At 44.6% G+C, this 20,073-nt stretch overlaps 1 protein-coding gene across 3 annotated transcripts in view; it reads left to right on the top strand.

Annotated features, from left to right (window-relative positions):
- The window catches only part of BRD1 (bromodomain containing 1), a 110,207-nt gene that overhangs the window by 27,095 nt on the left and 63,039 nt on the right, over window positions 1–20,073 (top strand). The window contains exons 1-2 of one of the 3 annotated variants that reach the window (XM_075857213.1): window positions 9,183–9,546; window positions 16,111–17,484. In XM_075857213.1, coding sequence (XP_075713328.1) covers window positions 16,121–17,484 — 1,364 coding nt within the window. In that variant the 5' untranslated portion in view covers window positions 9,183–9,546; window positions 16,111–16,120. Of the gene's footprint in view, window positions 1–9,182; window positions 9,547–16,110; window positions 17,485–20,073 lie in introns of those variants that run through there. The other 2 variants (XM_075857215.1, XM_075857214.1) reach the window with 2 other exon arrangements.

Below are 20,073 nucleotides of genomic sequence, written 5' to 3' on the forward strand. Positions count from 1 at the left end.
GACAGCAGCAGGGCAGGCTCTGCTAGGACTAGGCAGCAGGTAGACGTCAGGCGAGGTGAAGCAGGTCAGACGTGGGATACAGCACAACACGACTTAGGCACAGCACAGTGCTCGACCAGGATAGTATGGAATGCAAGGAACAGGTACAGGAAACACAATAGGAGGCCATTACATAGACAAACTAGGAAACATCAACAATGCTCAGGCATAGAAGCAGTGGGCTGGACCGCTCTTATAGTCCAGGGTACTCACGGGTCAAAGTTCATCAAAAGTCCGGTACGCGCGCTGCCCCTTTAAGAGCCGGCATTAGCGTGCGCGCGCACCCTACTGGATCCGGCTGAGGTGAGTGGAAGCGAGCACTGGCGTCTCCTGAGGAGGCTGGGGCCAGTGCTTGCCGACTCGTGGCTGCGGCTGTCAGGAGGGGATTGGAGCTGACAGCCTGCAGCCATTGACATTACAGCCTGTACTTGTACAACCTGACCTTTCTAGCCCCTTTATTGTTGAGGTTGATGCCTCAGAAATACAGTAGGTGTGAGGGCTGTGTTGTCTTAAGGATCTTCTGCATTGACTAATTTGCGTCCCTGTGCTTTTTTTCTCGCAAATTTTCCGCCGCTGAGAAAAATCATGATATAGGTAATCGTGAGCTTCTTGCTATTAAGTGGACGTTTGAAGGGTGGTGCCACTTTCTAGAGTGGGCTAGACATCAAATTACTGTACTGACTGGCCATAAGAAACTGACTTTTTTTTTTTTTTTAGAATCAGCCAAAATACTCAATCCCAGACAGGCTAGGTGGGCCTTGTTCTTTACCAGATTTGACTTTATTGTAACCTACAGACCTGGGTTTAAAAATGTCAGGGTTGACGCTTTATCTTGACCCCCGACATTCTTTCCGAAACGATTTTATCTAAGGGTATAGTGGTTTCTGCAATATTGCCTGATCTTGTAACAGAGATTAAAAAATGTCAGCAACTCGCTCCGCAAAACATTCCTTCTGGAAGAGTATTTATCCCTCCTCAGTTTAGATTTAGTTTGCTCAAGGAGTTACATGGTTCAGTTTTGTGTGGTCATCCAGGGATAACTGGAACTAAAAAAAATTGTCTTGCGGCTCTACTGGGACTCCCCGAGTTCGTCCTATGGGTTAACTACTTCCATTGTCTGTTCCGCAGAAACCTTGGTCTCGTCTATCTATGGATTTTATGACCGATTTGCCTCCCTCTGAAGTGAAAACTGTCATTTGGGTTGTGGCTGACCGGTTCAGTAAAATGTGTCATTTCATTCCTTTGCTTCAACTTCCTGATTCCAAAACTCTGTCTAAATTATTTATTGATCAGCTAGTCCGTCTGCATGGTGTCCCGGAAAATATTGTCTCTGATAGAGGTGTACAATTTGTGGCTAACTTCTGGAGAGCTTTCTGTAAGACACTTGGTGTACAGTTATCGTTCTCTTCTGCTTTTCACAATGAGACTAATGGTCAAACCGAGCTCTTCAATCAAACCTTGGAACAATATCTTAGGTGTTATGTTGCTGATAATCAGGCTGAATGCGTCTCGTATCTTCCACTAGCAGAATTTGCTATAAATAATCATCATTGTGTTTCTCTTGATACCTCACAGTTTTTCTGTAATTATGGTTTTCAGCCTCGTTTTGTTGAATTTTCTGCCTCTTCTAGAGATAACCATGTGGTCGAAGTTGAATCATATTAACTGTGCACAGTTTGGGCTCCGGTTCAATTGAACCTGAAGAACTCCCAAGTTATTTAAAAGTAAAATGCTGACAAAAAACGTACGGTGGGTCCTGTGGCTTTCTACTAAGAATCTGCGAGTGAAAGTACAGTGTCGTAAGTTTGCTCCTAGGTTTATGGGTCCATATGAAATTGTTGAAGTTATTAATCCTGTGTCTTTTCGTCTGGCTCTTCCTCCGTCTTTTAAAATTCATGAAGTTTTTCACAAATCTCTCCTTAAAAAAAAAAATGTCACCATATAATCTACTCAAGAAACCTCCTCCTCCAGTTTAGGTAGAAAGAGATATGGAGTTCCAGGTTCAGAGGATTGTGGATTCCAGAAGGGTCAGGGGTACTCTCCAGTACTTGGAACCCTGGAAGGGGTATGGGCCAGAAGAGCAAACTTGGGTTTCTGCCTAATCAGTACATGCTAACCGTTTAGTTAAAATCTTTCATTTAAAGTTTCCTTTGAAACCTAGACCGAGGTTTAAGGGTCCGATGGCCCCTCATAGAAAGGGGGGTACTGTTAGGAAAAGTCTGTCCCATTAAGATCACCATGACTACTAGTCTAGCTTCTGGGCGGTTCTTGTTTTAGTTGTTGTGCCTATTCCACTTCCCCGTCTTTCTTCCTATCAGATTGAAGGGTGGAATATTTAAATCTGGGTTGGTTCTGCTTACTTTGCTTGTGATTTACCTGGTTTCCATGTGTTGTATCAAGGTACTGACTATACCCAGTAACTTTGACTATTTGCACTTTTTGGAACTGGACCTCTGCTTGTCTCTGGTTTACCCTTTGCTTACTGATTTGGACTTTCTATTTACCCACGGGCTGTCTTATTTGCTCTGGTATTGCCTGCATTGCGCCTCTTATCCAACACGGAACTCTGTTAAAACAACCTGGGTTCTATGCTGCAAAGTCCAACCTGCCTTGCGGTGGTCTCCAGCGAAAACCATAGAGTAGCCTTATTTTCTGTTGATCAGAGTTGTGACGGATTTGGGGTTGCGGATTTATTTGCATGCTAATTCTTGACAGTCTCCGGCAGCCTTTGGGGAATCGCTCACCTAGCAATAGCATTAACTTCCGCCCTGGGAATTGCTTAACTGGTGATTCCTTAACATCTGTCCTGAGGCCTGACCGTGACAGATGGGATTATGGAACTACAACTGCATTATGAACTCCTGTGCTAAAGGCTGAGCTTGTGCCTGTAGATGCAACCTATAAAGTCTAATGAATCTAGACCGTGATGCCTAGGAGGCTGTTTCACGGATCTGCTAGAAAGGAATACTGGTCACTTATGCCCAGGAAGTGGCCGCTGACCTAGTAGATTGGGCTTGAGGCATCACAGATTGTGGAATAGCAATATGAAAGCAGGGTGCTGATCTAATAGACAATAAATAAAAGTACTGTCCCTAGAGAAATGCCACTGGGAGACTTTTAAACTAAGGTTTCTTACAAGAACAACTTGACCAGAGAAAAAGAAAAAGCACAGGAAAAACAAAAGAATGCCCAAAACAGATCGTTGATCGGCGCTCGTTAGCCCCTTTCACAGGGAGCTATGTATGGGGTCGAGCGCTCGTTACTACAGTCATTCATTCCCATATATTTCCATTACGTCGGCAGCACAGCTCCCTGTTTACACAGAAAGATGTGCTGCCAACAACGATAATATTGCTTACTTGATCGTATGAACGCTCGTTTGCCTTATAATTGGCCTGTGTACAAGGGTCTGTAGTCTCCATTATACACTTGACTGCCTTAATCAATTTATCAGCACTTTGTCCATATATAACAACTGAGGGTCATTTTCATATGAGGACATTTCAAAATCTGATAAAGAAACTGCTTTCTAAATATTTAACTTCACAAAGCCCTGTTCACAACACGTTTGTGAGGAACGTTTAGCATGTACGTTGGGAAACGCTAAACTTGTCCATTAGAGTTAAAAGGATACCATTAAAGTCTATGGGTGAAGGATCCATTAACCCCTTCCCGCCGCAGCCCTTTTTCAGATTTTCATTTTCGTTTTTTCCTCCCCACCTTCCAAAAGCCATAACGTCTTTATTTTTCCGTCGATCTAGTACTATGAGGGCTTGAGTTGTAGTTTTCCTTTCTGTCAGGGGAACCCATGAACGGAATACAAACTCAACTATAGGTTTCCGTTTGCATCACCATTATTTCAATGGTGACGGATCCGGTGCAAATGGTTTCGGTTTGTCCCTGTTGTTTAAGGGTCTCGTTGTTTTGGCGGAATCAATACAGTAGTCGACTGCGCTATTCATTCCGTCAAAACGAGGGAACTTTTACACAACGGTGACAAACGGAAACCATTTGCACCGAATCCGTTACCATTAAATTCAATGGTGATGCAAACGGAAACCATAGGTTTCAGTTTGGATTCCGTTCATGGCAGAAGGGTCCGACGGAACCCATGAACGGAGTCCGGAAGCAGATGTGAACGAAGCCTAAGTCATAAACTCTCACAATATATTTGTTTTAACGGACACCTTAATAGTCCCTGGTGACTGATATAACTGTTAGGGTATGTTCACACGGTCTATTTACGGACGTAATTCGGGCGTTTTTGCCCCGAATTACGTCTGAAAATAGCGCCTCAATAGCGTTGACAAACATCTGCCCATTGAAAGCAATGGGCAGACGTTTGTCTGTTCACACGAGGCGTAATTTACGCGTCGCTGTCAAAAGACGGTGCGTAAATAGACGCCCGCGTCAAAGAAGTGACCTGTCACTTCTTTGGCCGTAATTGGAGCCGTTACTCATTGACTCCAATGAATAGCAGCGCTAATTACGGCCGTAATGGACGCGGCGTTCAAGCGCCTGCACATGCCGTTACGGCTGAAATTACGGGGATGTTTTCAGGCTTAAACATCCCCGTAATTTCAGCCGTAACGGACGCCCTCGTGTGAACATACCCTAAGGCTGGGTTCACACGAGCACATTACGTCCGTAATGGACGGACGTATTTCGGCCGGAAGTCCCGGACCGAACTAAGTGCAGGGAGCCGGGCTCCTAGCATCGTAGTTATGTACGACGCTAGGAGTCCCTGCCTCTCCTTTGAACTACTGTCCCGTACTGAAAACATGATTACAGTACGGGACAGTTGTCCTGCAGAGAGGCAGGGACTCCTAGCATCGTACATAACTATGATGCTAGGAGCCCGGCTCCCTGCACAGAGTTCGGTCCGGGACTTCCGGCCGAAATACGTCCGTCCATGACGGACGTTAATGTGCTCGAGTGAACCCAGCCTAAGGGATTTGTCACAGCCTTCGTTCAACTTATACGTTGGGAGCTTTTTCCCGACATAAAAATGTGATGTAAGCATAGCCTAAGTGCTTATTCAGACGAACGATATATACGTCCGTGCAAAGCGCGTGATTTTCACGCGCCTCGCACGGACCTATATTAGTCTATGGGGCTGTGCAGACAGTCCGTGATTTTTACGCAGCATGAGTCCGCTGCGTAAAACTCACGACATGTCCGTTCTTTGTGCGTATTTCGCATATCATGCACCCACTTGAAGTCAATGGGTGCGTGAAAATCACGCGCAGCACACGGAAGCACTTCCGTGGGACGCGCGTGATTCGCGCAAGAGCAGTGAAAACTGAATGAAAACAGAAAAGCACCACGTGCTTTTCTGTTTACAAACATCCAAACGGAGTGTCATAAGGAAAGCACGCAGCCGCGCACCATATGATCATGACACACGGAGCTGTTAAGTGCCTTTTGCGCACGCAAAACGCAGTGTTTTTTGCGTGCGCAAAACGCACACGCTCGTGTGAATCCGGCCTAAAAATGTTCCTATCTTCCTCCGTTATTTACAGATCGGTGCCGTTATATTTGGCGCTCGATATGTAATAAGCCCCTGAACAGTCACTGGGGCGTTTCTATCTAACTAAATGGCAAGGGGGCGTGATGTCTTCGCTCTGACACTGTCCAATCAGCTACGGACTGTGTCAGGGCGGCTTGCACTGTGTTCCCTCCCGTGAGAACACACACAGACAGACTGGTGGTTTTGCAGAGAGCGCTCTGTCTGTGTGTGTTATTGCGGGAGAGAACACAGCGCAAGTCGCCCTGACACAGTCCGTAGCTGATTGGACAGTGTCAGAGCGAAGACATCACGCCCCTTTGCCATTTAGTTAGGTAGAAATGCCCCATTGACTGTTCAGGGGCTATTTACATATTGGCGCCAAATATAACTGCACCGATATGTAAATAACGGAGGAAGATAGAAAAATGATTTCAAGTGAGACGGTGTTTGTGAAACCCTGCCCATTACATGCTGCACATGTATGGGCAGGTGAACGGTTCTCTTTAATAGGTTCCATTGGGTTCCTGTCCTTTTGCTGCACTAAATAGAGCTGAATGCTGCACTATTTTGCATGGCAAAAATGACGAAATCTGCTATGGAGGCCACTAACTGAGTCTCCAATGCAGTTATCAACAGAGCCTAAGGGCCCATTCACACGAACATGAATCTCGTCCGTGTGCTGTGCGTTGAAACAACGCACAGCACGCAAGCCCATTGATTTCAATGGGGTTATTTACACATGTGTGGGACCATTGCGTAAAACTCACTGCATTTCCTATATTAGTTTGTTTTTACGCACTTATGTGCCCATTGAAGTCAATGGGTGTGTGAAAACCACGGACGGATGCACATCCGTGTTTTAAGCATCAACTACATTAAAAAAGTGCTTGCGAGTGCGTGAAAAACCCATGCCACTTGCAAAGCACACTGATGCAAAACGCGATGCACATGGACAGATTTACGTGGATTTTTTTATGCGCGTAAATCTGTCACGCTCGTGTGAATGTAGCCTAAGGGCCCATTCACACGAATGTGAATCACGTCCGTGTGCTGTGCGTTGAAATCACGCGCAGCACACAAACCCATTGATTTCAGTGGGGCCATTCACACATGCGTGATTTTTCACGCAGTGAAAGTCCGCTGCGTGAAACTCACTGCATGTCCTATATTGGTGCGTTATCACGCACCTATGTGCCCATTGAAGTCAGTGGATGCGTGAAAACCACGTACTGCACACGAATGTACGTGCGGTGCGTGATTTGCGCCTCAATTCAGTTGAAAATAATTTAAGAAAAAATGATGTGCTTTGCGAGTGCGTGAATAACGCATGCCCCTCGTAAAGCACACTGATGCATAATGCAATACACACGGACCAGATTCACACGCGTGAATCTGATACGCTTGTGTGAATGAGGCCTAAGGCTTAGTTTACACATCCATTAGGCTCTGTTTACATCTGCGACAGAGGATTCTAACCGAGCCTCTGTCGCAGGTTGTTCTATTTTATCTGGCAAAACAAAGGACGCTCTGACAGTACCCATTAACCTCTTAACGCCGAAGGACGGATATATCCGTCCTGTGATGGCGCGGGTACTGACAGTGTAACCACGCGATCAGCGGCAGGAGCACGGCTGTTATACACAGCCTGGCTCCTGCCGCAACTGCCGGAATTGAAGCGTGCTCCGATTTCTGCAGTTTAACCCATTAAATGCCACTGTCAATAGTGACAGCGACATCTAATGTGTTTGACAGAGGGAGGGAGCTCCCTCTATCACCCCATCGGTGCACCCGCAAATAAACTGCGGGGCGCCATCGGGTTTTTATGGCAGCCGAGGGCCTAAAAAAGACCCCCAGGTCTGTCTTCAGCAAATGCCTGTTAGGCCATGCCGGAGGCATGACCTAATAGATTGCCTGTCAGTTTTACACTGACTAGCAATAATGCTTTGGTATACGAAGTGTACCAAAGCATTACATCTGCGATCAGAAGATCGCATAGTGAAGTCCCCTGGTGGGACTAAAAAAAAATATGTAAATCAGTTAAAGTTTGTGGAAAAAATAAATAAATTAGTCAAAATCAAATAAAACTACTTTTTTTTTTGCCCAAAAAGTGGTTTTATTTAGTAAAAGTGTCAAAACAAATCACACATACACATATATGGTATCCCCTTGATCGTAAGAACTTGAACAATAAAATTAACACATTAATTAAACCGCCGGATGAACGGCGTCCAAAAAAAAACGGCAAAATTCTCTTTTCTCCCATTCCCCCCATAAAAAATAAAATAAAAATTAATCTATAAGTCCTATGTACCCCAAAATAGTACTAATGAAAACGACACATTGGCCCACAAAAACCAAGCCCACATACAGCCACATCGACAGAAAAATAAAAAAGTTACGTCTCTTGGAATGCGGCGATGCAAAAACAAGTCATTTTTTTCTAAAAGGGTTTTTATTGTGCAAACGTAGGAAAACATATAAAACCTTTACATATTTGGTATCCCCGTAATCGTGCCGACCCATAGAATAAAGTTAACATGTTATTTACGCGGCATAGTAAACGGCGTAAATTTATAACGTGAAAATCAATGCTGGAATAGCTGCTTATTTTCAATTCTCTCCTAAAATAAAGTTAATAAAAGTTAATCAATACATTATAAGCATCTAAAAATGGTACAATTACAAAATACAACTCGTCCCGCAAAAAACAAGCCCTTATACCGCTATGTGGACGGAATAAAAAAAAAAGTTACGACTCTTGGAATGCGACCGTGAAAAAACAAAAAGTAATCCTTGGTCATTAACGTGCAAAATGGCCTGGTCATTAAGGGGTTAAAGTCAATAAGTTCTGTCGGAAACTATTTGTTTGCGTCATGCAATGGATCGGGCGGCTCTGTGAAGATGTTGACAGAGCCTTTGTTCTCTTCCGTCAGGCTTCGGTTGCTTGTTGACGGTCAGAATATCGTACCATGCTGCAGTATTTTATCCAGCAGAACAAAACATACCTGACGGAAACATGACTGATCCATTATAAATCAATGGGGAAAAAACGGATCATAACCTATTCGCTGTGGCTTCTGCAAAAACGGAAATCATGATGCAAGTCTGAACAAAGCCCAGAGCTCTGTTCACAACAGCAGTGAAGGCTGCGGTAGGGCACTCCGCCACAAATGCTGTAGTTTTTGCCGGACAAAATAGCCCAACATGTTGCGTTATTCTGTTGGGGCAAAACGACCGAGACCTGATGGAACTAATTGAAGTCAATGAGTTCTGTTGGGTGCCTTTGGTTTCCGTCAAGCAACGGATCTGGCTGTTCTGGTTTTTCGTTCTGCTACTATGACAGAGCAGAACAACAGAAAACCTGAATGCAGCTGTGAACAGAGCCTAATCGGAATTGTTAGGACTGTCCAGGTGCTTCGGATTACCAATCACAAAGTATATATATAACTTTTCATTATAAAACATTACACTATATTTACATAAACCCTGAAAACCCCATAATCATCAGAATGAAGGAAGGGCAGACATCTGTCTTCTTGTTTTGCTTCCAGACTGAAACATGTGATTTTATTAGTGAACTCACTCATTACCATGACAACGCTTTTTGTCCGGGCAGATGTCTTGCCTCACCTATCATGGCGGCACGTAGCGTACGTTACGCCGCTCCAGCGGAGAGGGGCGGTACGCGTTCTGGTGAAACCGCATTGTTTGTTTCAAAGGAAGAATCTGGGCCGAGCCGCGGCCGCCGTACGTATACCCGGGGACAGGCCAGGACGTCCAGACGGAGCCGTGGAAAGCGGTTCACGGCTGATTCCGGGGCCCCTCCTCCCCCATTCGACTGGTTAGGGGAGGGAGTAACAACCGGAAGATCTGGAGAGGAGGGGAAGCTTTTGTGATCGCTCCGTGGCGGTGGCCACAGTTCGCGGTTCAGACTGGGAAAACGATCCGTCGCTATTAAGTGCGACCCCGACTGTCAACCGTCAGGCCGCTGTCCGCAGGTAACGGCGCCCATTATGCCCTACAGCCTCGTCCCATCTCCATATCTCTATGGCTGCGCACAGACGAGCTCTTGCTCTCCTCCCCCATCCCTAGCCGGCGTCAGGGGAAGGAGGACCGCTGCTCCCTGTCTCTCCTATATGTGTGTGTTCTGCTTTGTGCGCTTGTTTTGTTAGACGCCATGTTTGCAGCTTTCGGCCTGGAGTATGGCTGCCTGGCCAGGGCTATGTAGCGTGTGTGAGGTAGCGGAGCGCTGACGCTCGGAGTGGAGCGCTTTACGCCGCTACTCCCGTATCCTATCCGCTCTAACGGCCACCCATTGATTTGAACGGGCCCGGGAAAAGTGTTTGGTGCAGTGACGTCACGGGGCTGGCTCCTGTGCCAAGTTTGGGGGCAACAGTTAACTCTTCAGCTTCCATGGGGGTCAGGTTGGGGCAGGCAGCCAGCTCGTGTTGTTATCAAACACTGACTGAACTGCCTATCAGCACTGTTCCCTATTGGTGCAGCTATACGGCCTTAAAGGCGCAGGCCACACGATAAAGGAGCACAGAAGCGACAGTAGAAGGCATGAAAAACCATTTCCTACATACCGGTACATGTGACTGGATATATGAGAGAAAGTAGTGATCTTGGGGTGCAGACACTTGAAGAGCAGTTTGTCCACCTCTTCCAGGTCAGAAAGGGTTGATAACAGGGAGCAATATATACAGTTTTAGGGAAGGTCTCCACGAGTGAAGAAAGTTTCAAAGACCGATCTAAAGTTGAGTGTGAAGTGAATGAAAATACTTGTGTATTCTGCTGATATAACTGGAGCATCTCACCAAAACCACAACACCAGCTCCTTCATGGCTCAGCTCTGCTCCACTTTCTCACCGCTACTTTGCATATCGTGTTAATGCTTCAGAGTTCCTGAGATTGTCTCCCAGTTCTTGGCGGAAATCTGTGCCTTTAAAGGCCATGAAACCTTTGATGACTTTTTAAATGTAATGTTTGTGTTTTTGCATACGAAGCATTTTTCTAATATAGTTTTATTTAAAAGTTGTATTTTAGTTTTTACGTATCCGCTATACATAGAAGCTACATTATGCTGCTGTAAGCCGAATCAGTCAGTGAGCTGGTCTGACGGCACGGCTGCCTCTAACACACAATCTAACCCTAAGGCCTCATGCACACGACTGTAGTGGTGTGCACGGCCGTGATTTGCGTCCCGGACGGCTGCGGGGGGTCAGCGGCGGCCGTGCACATGGCTGTGTGAATTAATTTCTATCAGCCTGGACCGCAAAATGCGTCCGTAATAAGACATGTCCTATCTTTTTGCACTCCATGCTACTGGGCAATGCACGGACCGTGGAAATTCGTGTTCATGGGTCCATTGAAATGAATGCTGCTGCAATTCACCCGTAGATTTGCGGATGAATTGCGGCCACAAAAATAAGTTCGTGTGCATGGAGCCTTAGGCTGAATTCACACGACCGTAGTATACGTCCGTGTGGCGGCTGTTAAAACATCAGCCGTCACACGGACGCATGTATTTCAATGGGGCCGTTCACAAGGCTGTTTTTTCAACGGACTGATGGGTCTGTTGAAAAATAGAACGTGTCCTATTTTCTTCGGTTTTCACGGATCTCTCGATAGACCAAGTCTATGAGGGATCCGTGGAAAACGGCAGTTTTTCACGTCCGAGTTTGCACTCGTTCGTGTGAATCTGGCCTAAGGCTGGATTCACACGAGCACATTACGTCCGTAATGGACGGACGTATTTCGGCCGCAAGTCCCGGACTGAACACACTGCAGGGAGCCGGGCTCCTAGCATCATAGTTATGTACGATGCTAGGAGTCCCTGCCTCTCCGTGGAACTACTGTCCCGTACTGAAAACATGATTACAGTACGGGACAGTTGTCCTGCAGAGAGGCAGGGACTCCTAGCATCGTACATAAGTATGATGCTAGGAGCCCGGCTCCCTGCACTGTGTTCGGTCCGGTACTTGCGGCCGAAATACGTCCGTCAATTACGGACGTAATTAGTGTGTGTGCACATACCCTAATTGTTATGATCACTCATACGAATGCATCGTAACGATTAAACTACGTGCAAACGTGCGCCTTACAGTGTGTTTTCATTTGTGCCAAAGACGCCAAAATCTGTTAAGGTTTATATTTAGTATAGCTTTTTGTCAATGATTTGTATCTGCCTGCAGTTAGTTATGTCTTGCCCCACCTTTAAACCTGGTTTAAAGATGTCACAAAAAGACCACACAATCCACCTAGTCTGTCAGTTGACATTTTCTTGTAGCTTTGTGTGCAGTATAAAATGGACAAAGATGCAACTGTTAAATGACGGATGAATTCAGCACGATAACACGGGTACAAGATGCGGTAGGCTCTGTGAGCTCTGCCAATATGATCAGAAATGACTGAACGATACATTGTAGAAAATGAAGTGCTGGATGTAAACATATGCTGGCATGTCGCAGACATTTCTGTCAACATACCTTAGGCAGTGTTCGCATTGCGTTTTTGCCTTTTGTCTGAGATATACGTTGACAAATACCTCTGATGGAAGGCTGCAACGTATCCTGCCGTAGAGCATACAGTGGGATACGTGGCCTGAACAGCCCAGCGCCCAGGCAGCTCCTGACGTCACGGTAGCGTGAGTGGACAGTTACATCTCTTCATGGCATTTACGTTTAACGTATAGCTGTGAGAGATGCCTAGTCGTGGCATCGTCCTACAAAGGCTCACATATTAAATTTTTTATTAATTTTAAAAAAAGGTATTGTGCCGTATACTAGCCTGCCGTAGGCCAAAAGGACACTTTTGCCTCTGCTGGACTAACGGAGCCCTATGTACAATAAGAACACCATAAATATAGTTCAGAAATTCGATGTGAAGAGGGCCTTAGGTCTCATGCACACGAACGTGCTTTTATGGCCGCAATTACCCCGAAAATCCACAGGAGAATTGCGGTTTCATTCATTCCTATGGGGCCATGCACATGACCGTGAGAATAATGGCCGCGGCCATGTGCACAGCCTGCGATTTGTGGGCGGCTCGCGGCTGTCACTCCGTGGCCGGCCGACCCGGAAATCACGGCCGTGCACATGGCTACGGTCGTTTGCATGAGGCCTTAGTGTTTTTGTGCAGAACTTTTTATTCTGCTTTTGCTGAAATGTACTCCCACCTTTCCTTTAAAAGACTTCTCTGATCATGTTGAAGAACGTGGTAGTTATTAGGGCTTGTCCACACGTAACGGAATTGCTGTGAATTTTCCGTCCGGAATTGTGGACGGAAAATACGCAGTGGAATACAGTAGCAGCAAAGTGGGTGGGATTTAACAAATGTCATCCACGCGCTGCTTAAAAATTCAGTCCTGAAATTCACTTGTGGTGCATCATTTTTTAGTTCCGCAGCATGTCCATTATTGCTGCAGAAAGCGGACGGATTTCCTGTGTTTGTCTGATGTGCTGCGTAATTTGCTGCGGAAAGGCTGTGGAATTTCTTACGAGGGGTGGTGATGACATCACAGGAAGAAGTAATATCACCTTCACACAGCCGTAAAAACGCAGCAAAAAAACACCTGAAATGGTGTGGCATTTCCACAGCGAATTGTCTGCTAGTTGGTGCGGAAATTTTCCAAAGCAAATCCGTTAAGTGTGGACACACCCTTAGGCTTCGTGCGCACGTTGCGTAATTTGGTGCAGAAAATCTGCATCAAAACTGCAGGAAAATCCACACCTGATAATGCGTTTTTTTTTTTTACATCTTGATACGGAAATAGGTGTTTTTATGCTGCGGGTTTTGTTGGGTTTTGTATAAACTTGCCTTTCAATTCGCAGGCAGAAACGCAAGATAAATTGACATGCTGCAGATTTAAAAATAGCCAAATTTATGTGTGAAAAAATTCTGTAACGTGTAGATGAGAATATTTGTAATCTCATTTACTTTGCTGGTCCTGTATTACGCTGCGGCTTTGGCCTGGCAAATCGGCATGTAGTATGCATCGTGTGCCTTATGGGGACCAGTGACAGTCATCCGCTGCATTATTTTTATGAGCTGGACTTCTCCCTTAGGCTTATGTCCTATAGTGACACGTCTCATAATTGTGTGCTTGCATGTTCACTTGCCGGAGTAGCCATAAATCCTTCTGACTGGGCCACCCATGGAATCTAGTCTACAATATCGTTACATTTAGGAGTATTTTGCTGAAATCGCAGGGTAATTTTAAATCTTCGTCTCCAACGTGACATGTGAATATCTTTTAGAATATAACAACAATCTATTTGGAAAGGATTTATAATATGGTTTGTAATCCTCACCTTCATTGGATTTATGTGTTAATGCCTGCAATGTGTTTGGGGGTCTCCTAAATTTCCCCTGACCGCAGATGTCGTTTGGGGAGAAGGATCGGGAATGTTGCATTTCATCATGTCCGATCTAGGCCATACACTTAAGATAGTTGTTAGCCAAACGAGTGTTACATTGGCAAAAAGTTCTTATTTGTAAATTTATAGGGTATATTCTACACATTCGTCAGCTGATACAATTCTTGCCCTACACAGGTCTTACACTTTCAGTGTCTTCTCTATCGTGAAGTTTCTGCTTTTATTACGGTGAGAGAGGCTGCCCAGAGGAGTGACACGTAGGCAGTTAGTGGCTACTTCATTATGTAGGATGTGCTGTGTCCCCTTCCCCACTATTTTACCGAACCGTACTTGGATAATCATAGAATCCTCTGGTCATCCTCGTTTGCTTCACTAGAACAGACAACAATGCAGCTGTGTTAAGGTGGTTTTGCATGGGCAGATTTTTGTCTGTGTTTGGCACTCATTAAGTGGTGGTCAATCGACCATACTATTTGTAGATCGGCGCCCGCTTGTTAATGCCTTTTACACGGGCCAATTATTGGGCAAACGAGCGTTCACAGAACGCTTGTTTCCTATCATTGCCCTGTATAAACAGGTCAACGATCAGCCGATGAACGAGCAATTGCTGATTTGATAGTTTATGCAGCAAGAAATATCATTGTCAGCAGTACGTCTCCCTCTGTAAGGGTCAATGCACACGATGCACATTACGTGCGGCAAAACCGTAGTGTAATACAGTCCCAGCATAGGCAATGAGATTCCAGGGAATCTCATGTACATGCTGCAGTATTTTCCTGCATGTAAATTGACCTGCAGTGTGTATTTTTTGAACCGCAACATGTCAATGTATCTTGGGATTCCGATTGCGAATTCTATCTCCCTAGTTCTGGAGAAATACGCAGCAAAAGCCGCAGTGTGAAAACAGCGCGATTTATGCAGCAAAACAAAAAAACCGCACCTAAAAACACAGCAAAAAATGCACCTTCAGGTGTGTTTTTTTCCTGGGAATTTCCTGCGGTTTTGCTGTGTATTTTCCGCAGCAAAAAACGCAGCATGTGCATGTTGTCTAAACAATCGTAGTAACGATCGCTCGTCCCCATACATAGCTCCTTGTGAAAGGAGCAAGAGAGTACCGATCAGCGAGCTTTCTTGGTGATCGTCTACACAGCCCACGTCGGACCGTGTCATAGGGCTCTCCGTTCATTTTCAAACGGAGCAATAATTGTTAGTAGGGGACGAGCGCTCGTTATTGTGGTCGTTCTTCCCCATACATTTGCATCTTGTCGGCAGCACATCACCCTGTTTACACCGTGAGATGTGCTGCCGACTAGCGACCATTTTTATGGCCTAATAAAAGAATTGATCAGCTAATGATCGAATGTTTGCTCGTTCACTGGTTGATCGCTGCCCTGTGTACAAAGGCAAGCGTCCGTACGACTGTTTGTTCACCCAATCATTGGCTCTTGTAAAAGGGTCTTGACTGTTTGGAGTTCAGTCTACCTCAGATTTTAGGCTACACAAGCTGTCAGTTGTAGAATCCTTTTTGGTACAAGCAGTAGAGTGCTATTTTATCAGGGTCCTCTTACCCGCCTGACGTGGGCCATGCAAATGAGCGCAGATCAATGAGACAGCTCGTTGATCGGCGCTAGTTTCCTCCTTTCACAAGTAGCTATGTATGGGGATGAGCACTCTTTACTCGGATCGCTCGTCCTCATACATTCCTATCATGTCGGCAGCGCATCTTCCTGTTTACATAGGGAGCTGTGCTGCCGACAACAATATTATTTTTGGCTGCATAAACGATACAATCAGCCGATAAATGTGCGTTTACTTGTGCCATCGGCTGATCGTTTCCCTGTTTACACAAGGCAATGATCGGGAACGAGCGTTCTGTAAACTATTGTTTGCCTGATTATTGGCCGGTATAAAAGGGCCTTCGTATGTAGGCTGCGATGTATAAACGGCCATAAGTCTAACATAGTGAATTTGAAGTATTGGTGCATTCCCTGAGATATACAGTGGCTCGGGATTGTCCAAACCTTGCTGTGAACTTCTTTTAACTGACAATAGTATATGTTTCACAATTTCTTTGTTTCCAGAATGTTACTTTATAAAACAAACTTATTGAATGTCAGTGTTATTCCATATCCTACTTCAGTGCCAGTATTTCTAAACTAACATTTGTAACTTTTTTCCTTTTAGCTCTCCCAAGATGAGGCGAAAAGGACGTTTTCATAGAGTGTCTACCTCCAGGACGTCTACTTCTCCATGTAGTATTAAACATTCCCCTACTCGAGAGACCTTGACATATGCTCAGGCACAGAGAATGGTCGAGATTGAAATTGAAGGCCGCTTGCACAGAATAAGCATATTTGATCCTCTAGATATTATTTCGGATGATGATCCCACTGCACAAGAAATGAGTGAATGCAATAGCAATAAAGAAAACAGTGAGCAACCTCCCCAGGTCTGTCTGCGGTCTAAAAGACACAAGGCGAGCAAAGCAAAAAAGAAAAGCGAAGTTCTTCCGACTACTCACGGTCACGCGACCACCAGCACTCTTCCAGAGCCCAAAGTACGTGTCATAGAATGTAGCCCCCCATCTGCTCCAAATAGGCCTGCTGCATATTACAATTTTCAGGAAAAGTCCTCCGAAGAGTTGGATGAAGAAGTGGAATATGACATGGATGAGGAGGATTATGCCTGGTTGGAAATTATAAACGAGAAAAGGAAAAGCGATGGCTTCTCAGTAGTGTCACAAGACATATTTGAATTTCTTATGGACCGATTTGAAAAAGAATCGTACTTTGAAAACCAAAAGCAGGGTGACCAGCAATCCTTAATAGACGAGGATGCGGTGTGTTGTATTTGCATGGATGGTGAATGTCAGAATAGTAATGTTATCTTGTTTTGTGATATGTGTAATTTAGCCGTACATCAAGAGTGCTATGGTGTGCCATACATACCAGAAGGACAGTGGTTATGCAGACATTGTCTACAGTCACGGAATACATCGATTGAGTGCGTATTGTGCCCAAACAGGGGTGGTGCCTTCAAAAAGACGGATGATGACCGATGGGGACATGTTGTTTGTGCTCTATGGATACCGGAAGTAGGGTTTGCCAACACTGTTTTCATTGAACCAATAGACGGTGTTCGTAACATTCCCCCGGCAAGATGGAAACTAACTTGCTACCTCTGCAAGAAGAAAGCTGTTGGTGCCTGCATTCAGTGCCATAAGGCGAACTGTTATACAGCTTTTCATGTAACCTGTGCCCAGAAGGCTGGGTTATACATGAAAATGGAGCCCGTGAAGGAAGTGACTGTGAGTGGCACAACATTTTCTGTAAAAAAGACTGCGTATTGTGATGCTCATACGCCTTCAGGGTGTGTCAGGAGACCGCTAAATATTTATGAAGAACCAGAATCAAAAAATGGAATTTGTCGGAAGGGCACTGATATGTCCACGAGGTCATCAACTAAAATGAGGAAGAAAGCTAAAAAAACAAAAAAAGCTGTGAATGAAACCTGTACAGTGGTACCAACAGTCAGTGTACCGGATATTCCACCTCAGAGGTAAGATTGGGAGCCGGATGTCAATGTTTTGTTTTATCTTTAACCCCTTCCCTCTTTAGCCACTTTTGACCTTCCTGACAGAGCCTCATTTTTCAAATCAGACGTGTCACTTTATGTGGTAATAACTCCGGAATGCTTTCACCTATCCAAGCGATTCTTAGATTGTTTTCTCGTGACACATTGGACTTTATGTTACTGGCAAAATTTGCTCGATATGTTCAGTATTTAATTGTGAAAAACACCAACAATTAGCGAAAAATTGCAAAAATTAGCATTTTTCTCAATTTAAATGTATCTGCTTGTAAGACAGGCAGTTATACCACACAAAATTGTTGCTAATTAACATCACCCATATGTCTACTTTAGATTGGCATCGTTTTTTTGAACATCCTTTTATTTTTCTATGACCTCACAAGGCTTAGAACTTTAGCAGCAATTTCTCACATTTTCAAGAAAATTTCAAAAGGCTATTTTTACAGGGGCCAGTTCAGTTGTGAAGTGGTTTTGAGGGCCTTATATATTAGAAACCCCCAAAAAGTCACCCCATTTTAAAAACTTCACCCCTCAAAGTATTCAAAACAGCATTTAGAAAATGTCTTAACCCTTTACACATTTCACAGGAATTAAAGCAAAGTAGAGGTGAAATGTCCAAATTTCATATTTTTCTGCAGAAATAAATTTGTAATACAATTTTTTTTATAACGCAGAAGGTTTTACCAGAGAAATGCAACTCAATATTTATTGCCCAGTTTCTGCAGTTTTAGGAAATATCCCACATGTGGCCGTAGAATGCTACTGGAATGAAGCATCGGGCTCAGAAGCAAAGGAACACCTAGTGGATTTTGGGGCCTTATTTTTGTTAGAATATATTTTAGGCACCATGTCAGGTTTGAAGGGCTCTTGCAGTGACAAAACAGTAAAAATCCCCCAAAAGTGACCCCATCTGGGAAACTAGACACCTCAAGGAAATTATCTAGGGGTGTAGTGAGCATTTTGACCGCACAGGTTTTTTGCAGAAATTTTTGCAAGTAGGCTGTGAAAATGAAAATCTACATTTTTTCAAATAAAATGTAGGTTTAGCAAATTTTTTTTCATTTCCACAAGGACTGAAGGAGAAAAAGCACCGTAAAATTTGTAAACCAATCTCTCCCGAGTAAAACAATACCCCACATGTGGTAATAAACGGCTGTTTGGACACACGGCAGGGCTTCGAAGGGATGGAGTGCCATTTGGCTTTTGGAGTTCACATTTAGCAGGAATGGTTTGCGGAGGCTATGTCACATTTACAAAGCCCCTGAGGGGATAAAACAGTGGAAACCCCCCACAAGTGACCCCATTTTGGAAACTACACCCATTGAGGAAATTATCTAGGGGTATAGTGAGCGTTTTGACGCAACAGGTTTTTTGCATAAATTATTGGAAGTAGGCCCTGAAAATGACAATCTAAATTTTTTCAAAGAAAATGTAGGTTTAGCTAATTTTTTCTCATTTCCACAAGGACTGAAGGAGAAAAAGCACCGCAAAATTTGTAAAGCAATTTCTCCCGAGTAAAACAATACCCCACATGTGATAATAAACCGTTGTTTGGAGACACGGCGAGGCTGAGAAGGAAAATAGCGCTATTTGGCTTTTGGAGTTCACATTTAGCAGGAATGGTTTGTGGAGGCCATGTCACATTTACAAAGCCCCTGAGGTGACAAAACAGTGGAAACCCCCAACAAGTGACCCCATTTTGGAAACTATACCCCTTGAGGAAATTATCTAGGGGTATAGTGAGCATTTTGACCCCACAGGTTTTTTGCAGAAATTTTTGCAAGTAGGCTGTGAAAATGAAAATCTACATTTTTTCAAAAATGTTACAGGTGGATGTCAGCTGTACAGTACAGCTGACTTCCACCGCTGATGACGCCGGATCAGCTCCTGACCCGGCGCCATCTTGCCAGCAGCTACGGAAGCCGATCAGGCTCCGCCGCCGGGCGGATCTTGACCGACTTCGGTGCTAGGCAGACCGGGAGGCCAGTATTAGGCCTCCGGTTGCCATTGCAGCCACCGGAACCCTGGCAATTTCATTGCTGGGGCTCCGATGAGCTGCAAACACCTTAAGTGCAGCGATCGCGTTTGAGCGCTGCACTTAAGGGGTTAATGGCGGGGATCGAAGCTAATTTCGGTCCCCGCCGTTAGTCGGATGTCAGCTGTAAGATACAGCTGAGATCCGACGATGATGGCACCGACTCAGCTTTTGAGCCGGTGCCAAACATTTGACGTAAATGTACGGCATTTTGCGGGAAGTCAATGCTTTCCATGACGTACATTTACGTCAAATGTCGGGAAGGGGTTAAAGGGAATGTGTCGCTAGAAATTATTATTTTTTTTTTTTTAGTTAAACATTTAGTGTATAAATGATTAAACATTGTTCTAATTTTTTCACAAGTCAGGAAATATTATAAATTAGATTCTAATTTATAACATTTCCCTGTGCTGGTCATTAGAGGGAGCAATTCCCAAAATTGCAGCATTGGCATGTGGTAAATCAACCTCATTGCTTTATGCTGCAAAATTTGAGAAGACATGCTCGCTCTAGCGTCCTCA

Source organism: Rhinoderma darwinii, chromosome 3 (genome assembly GCF_050947455.1).
Source record: "Rhinoderma darwinii isolate aRhiDar2 chromosome 3, aRhiDar2.hap1, whole genome shotgun sequence".
In the NCBI taxonomy this organism is placed as follows: domain Eukaryota; kingdom Metazoa; phylum Chordata; class Amphibia; order Anura; family Rhinodermatidae; genus Rhinoderma; species Rhinoderma darwinii.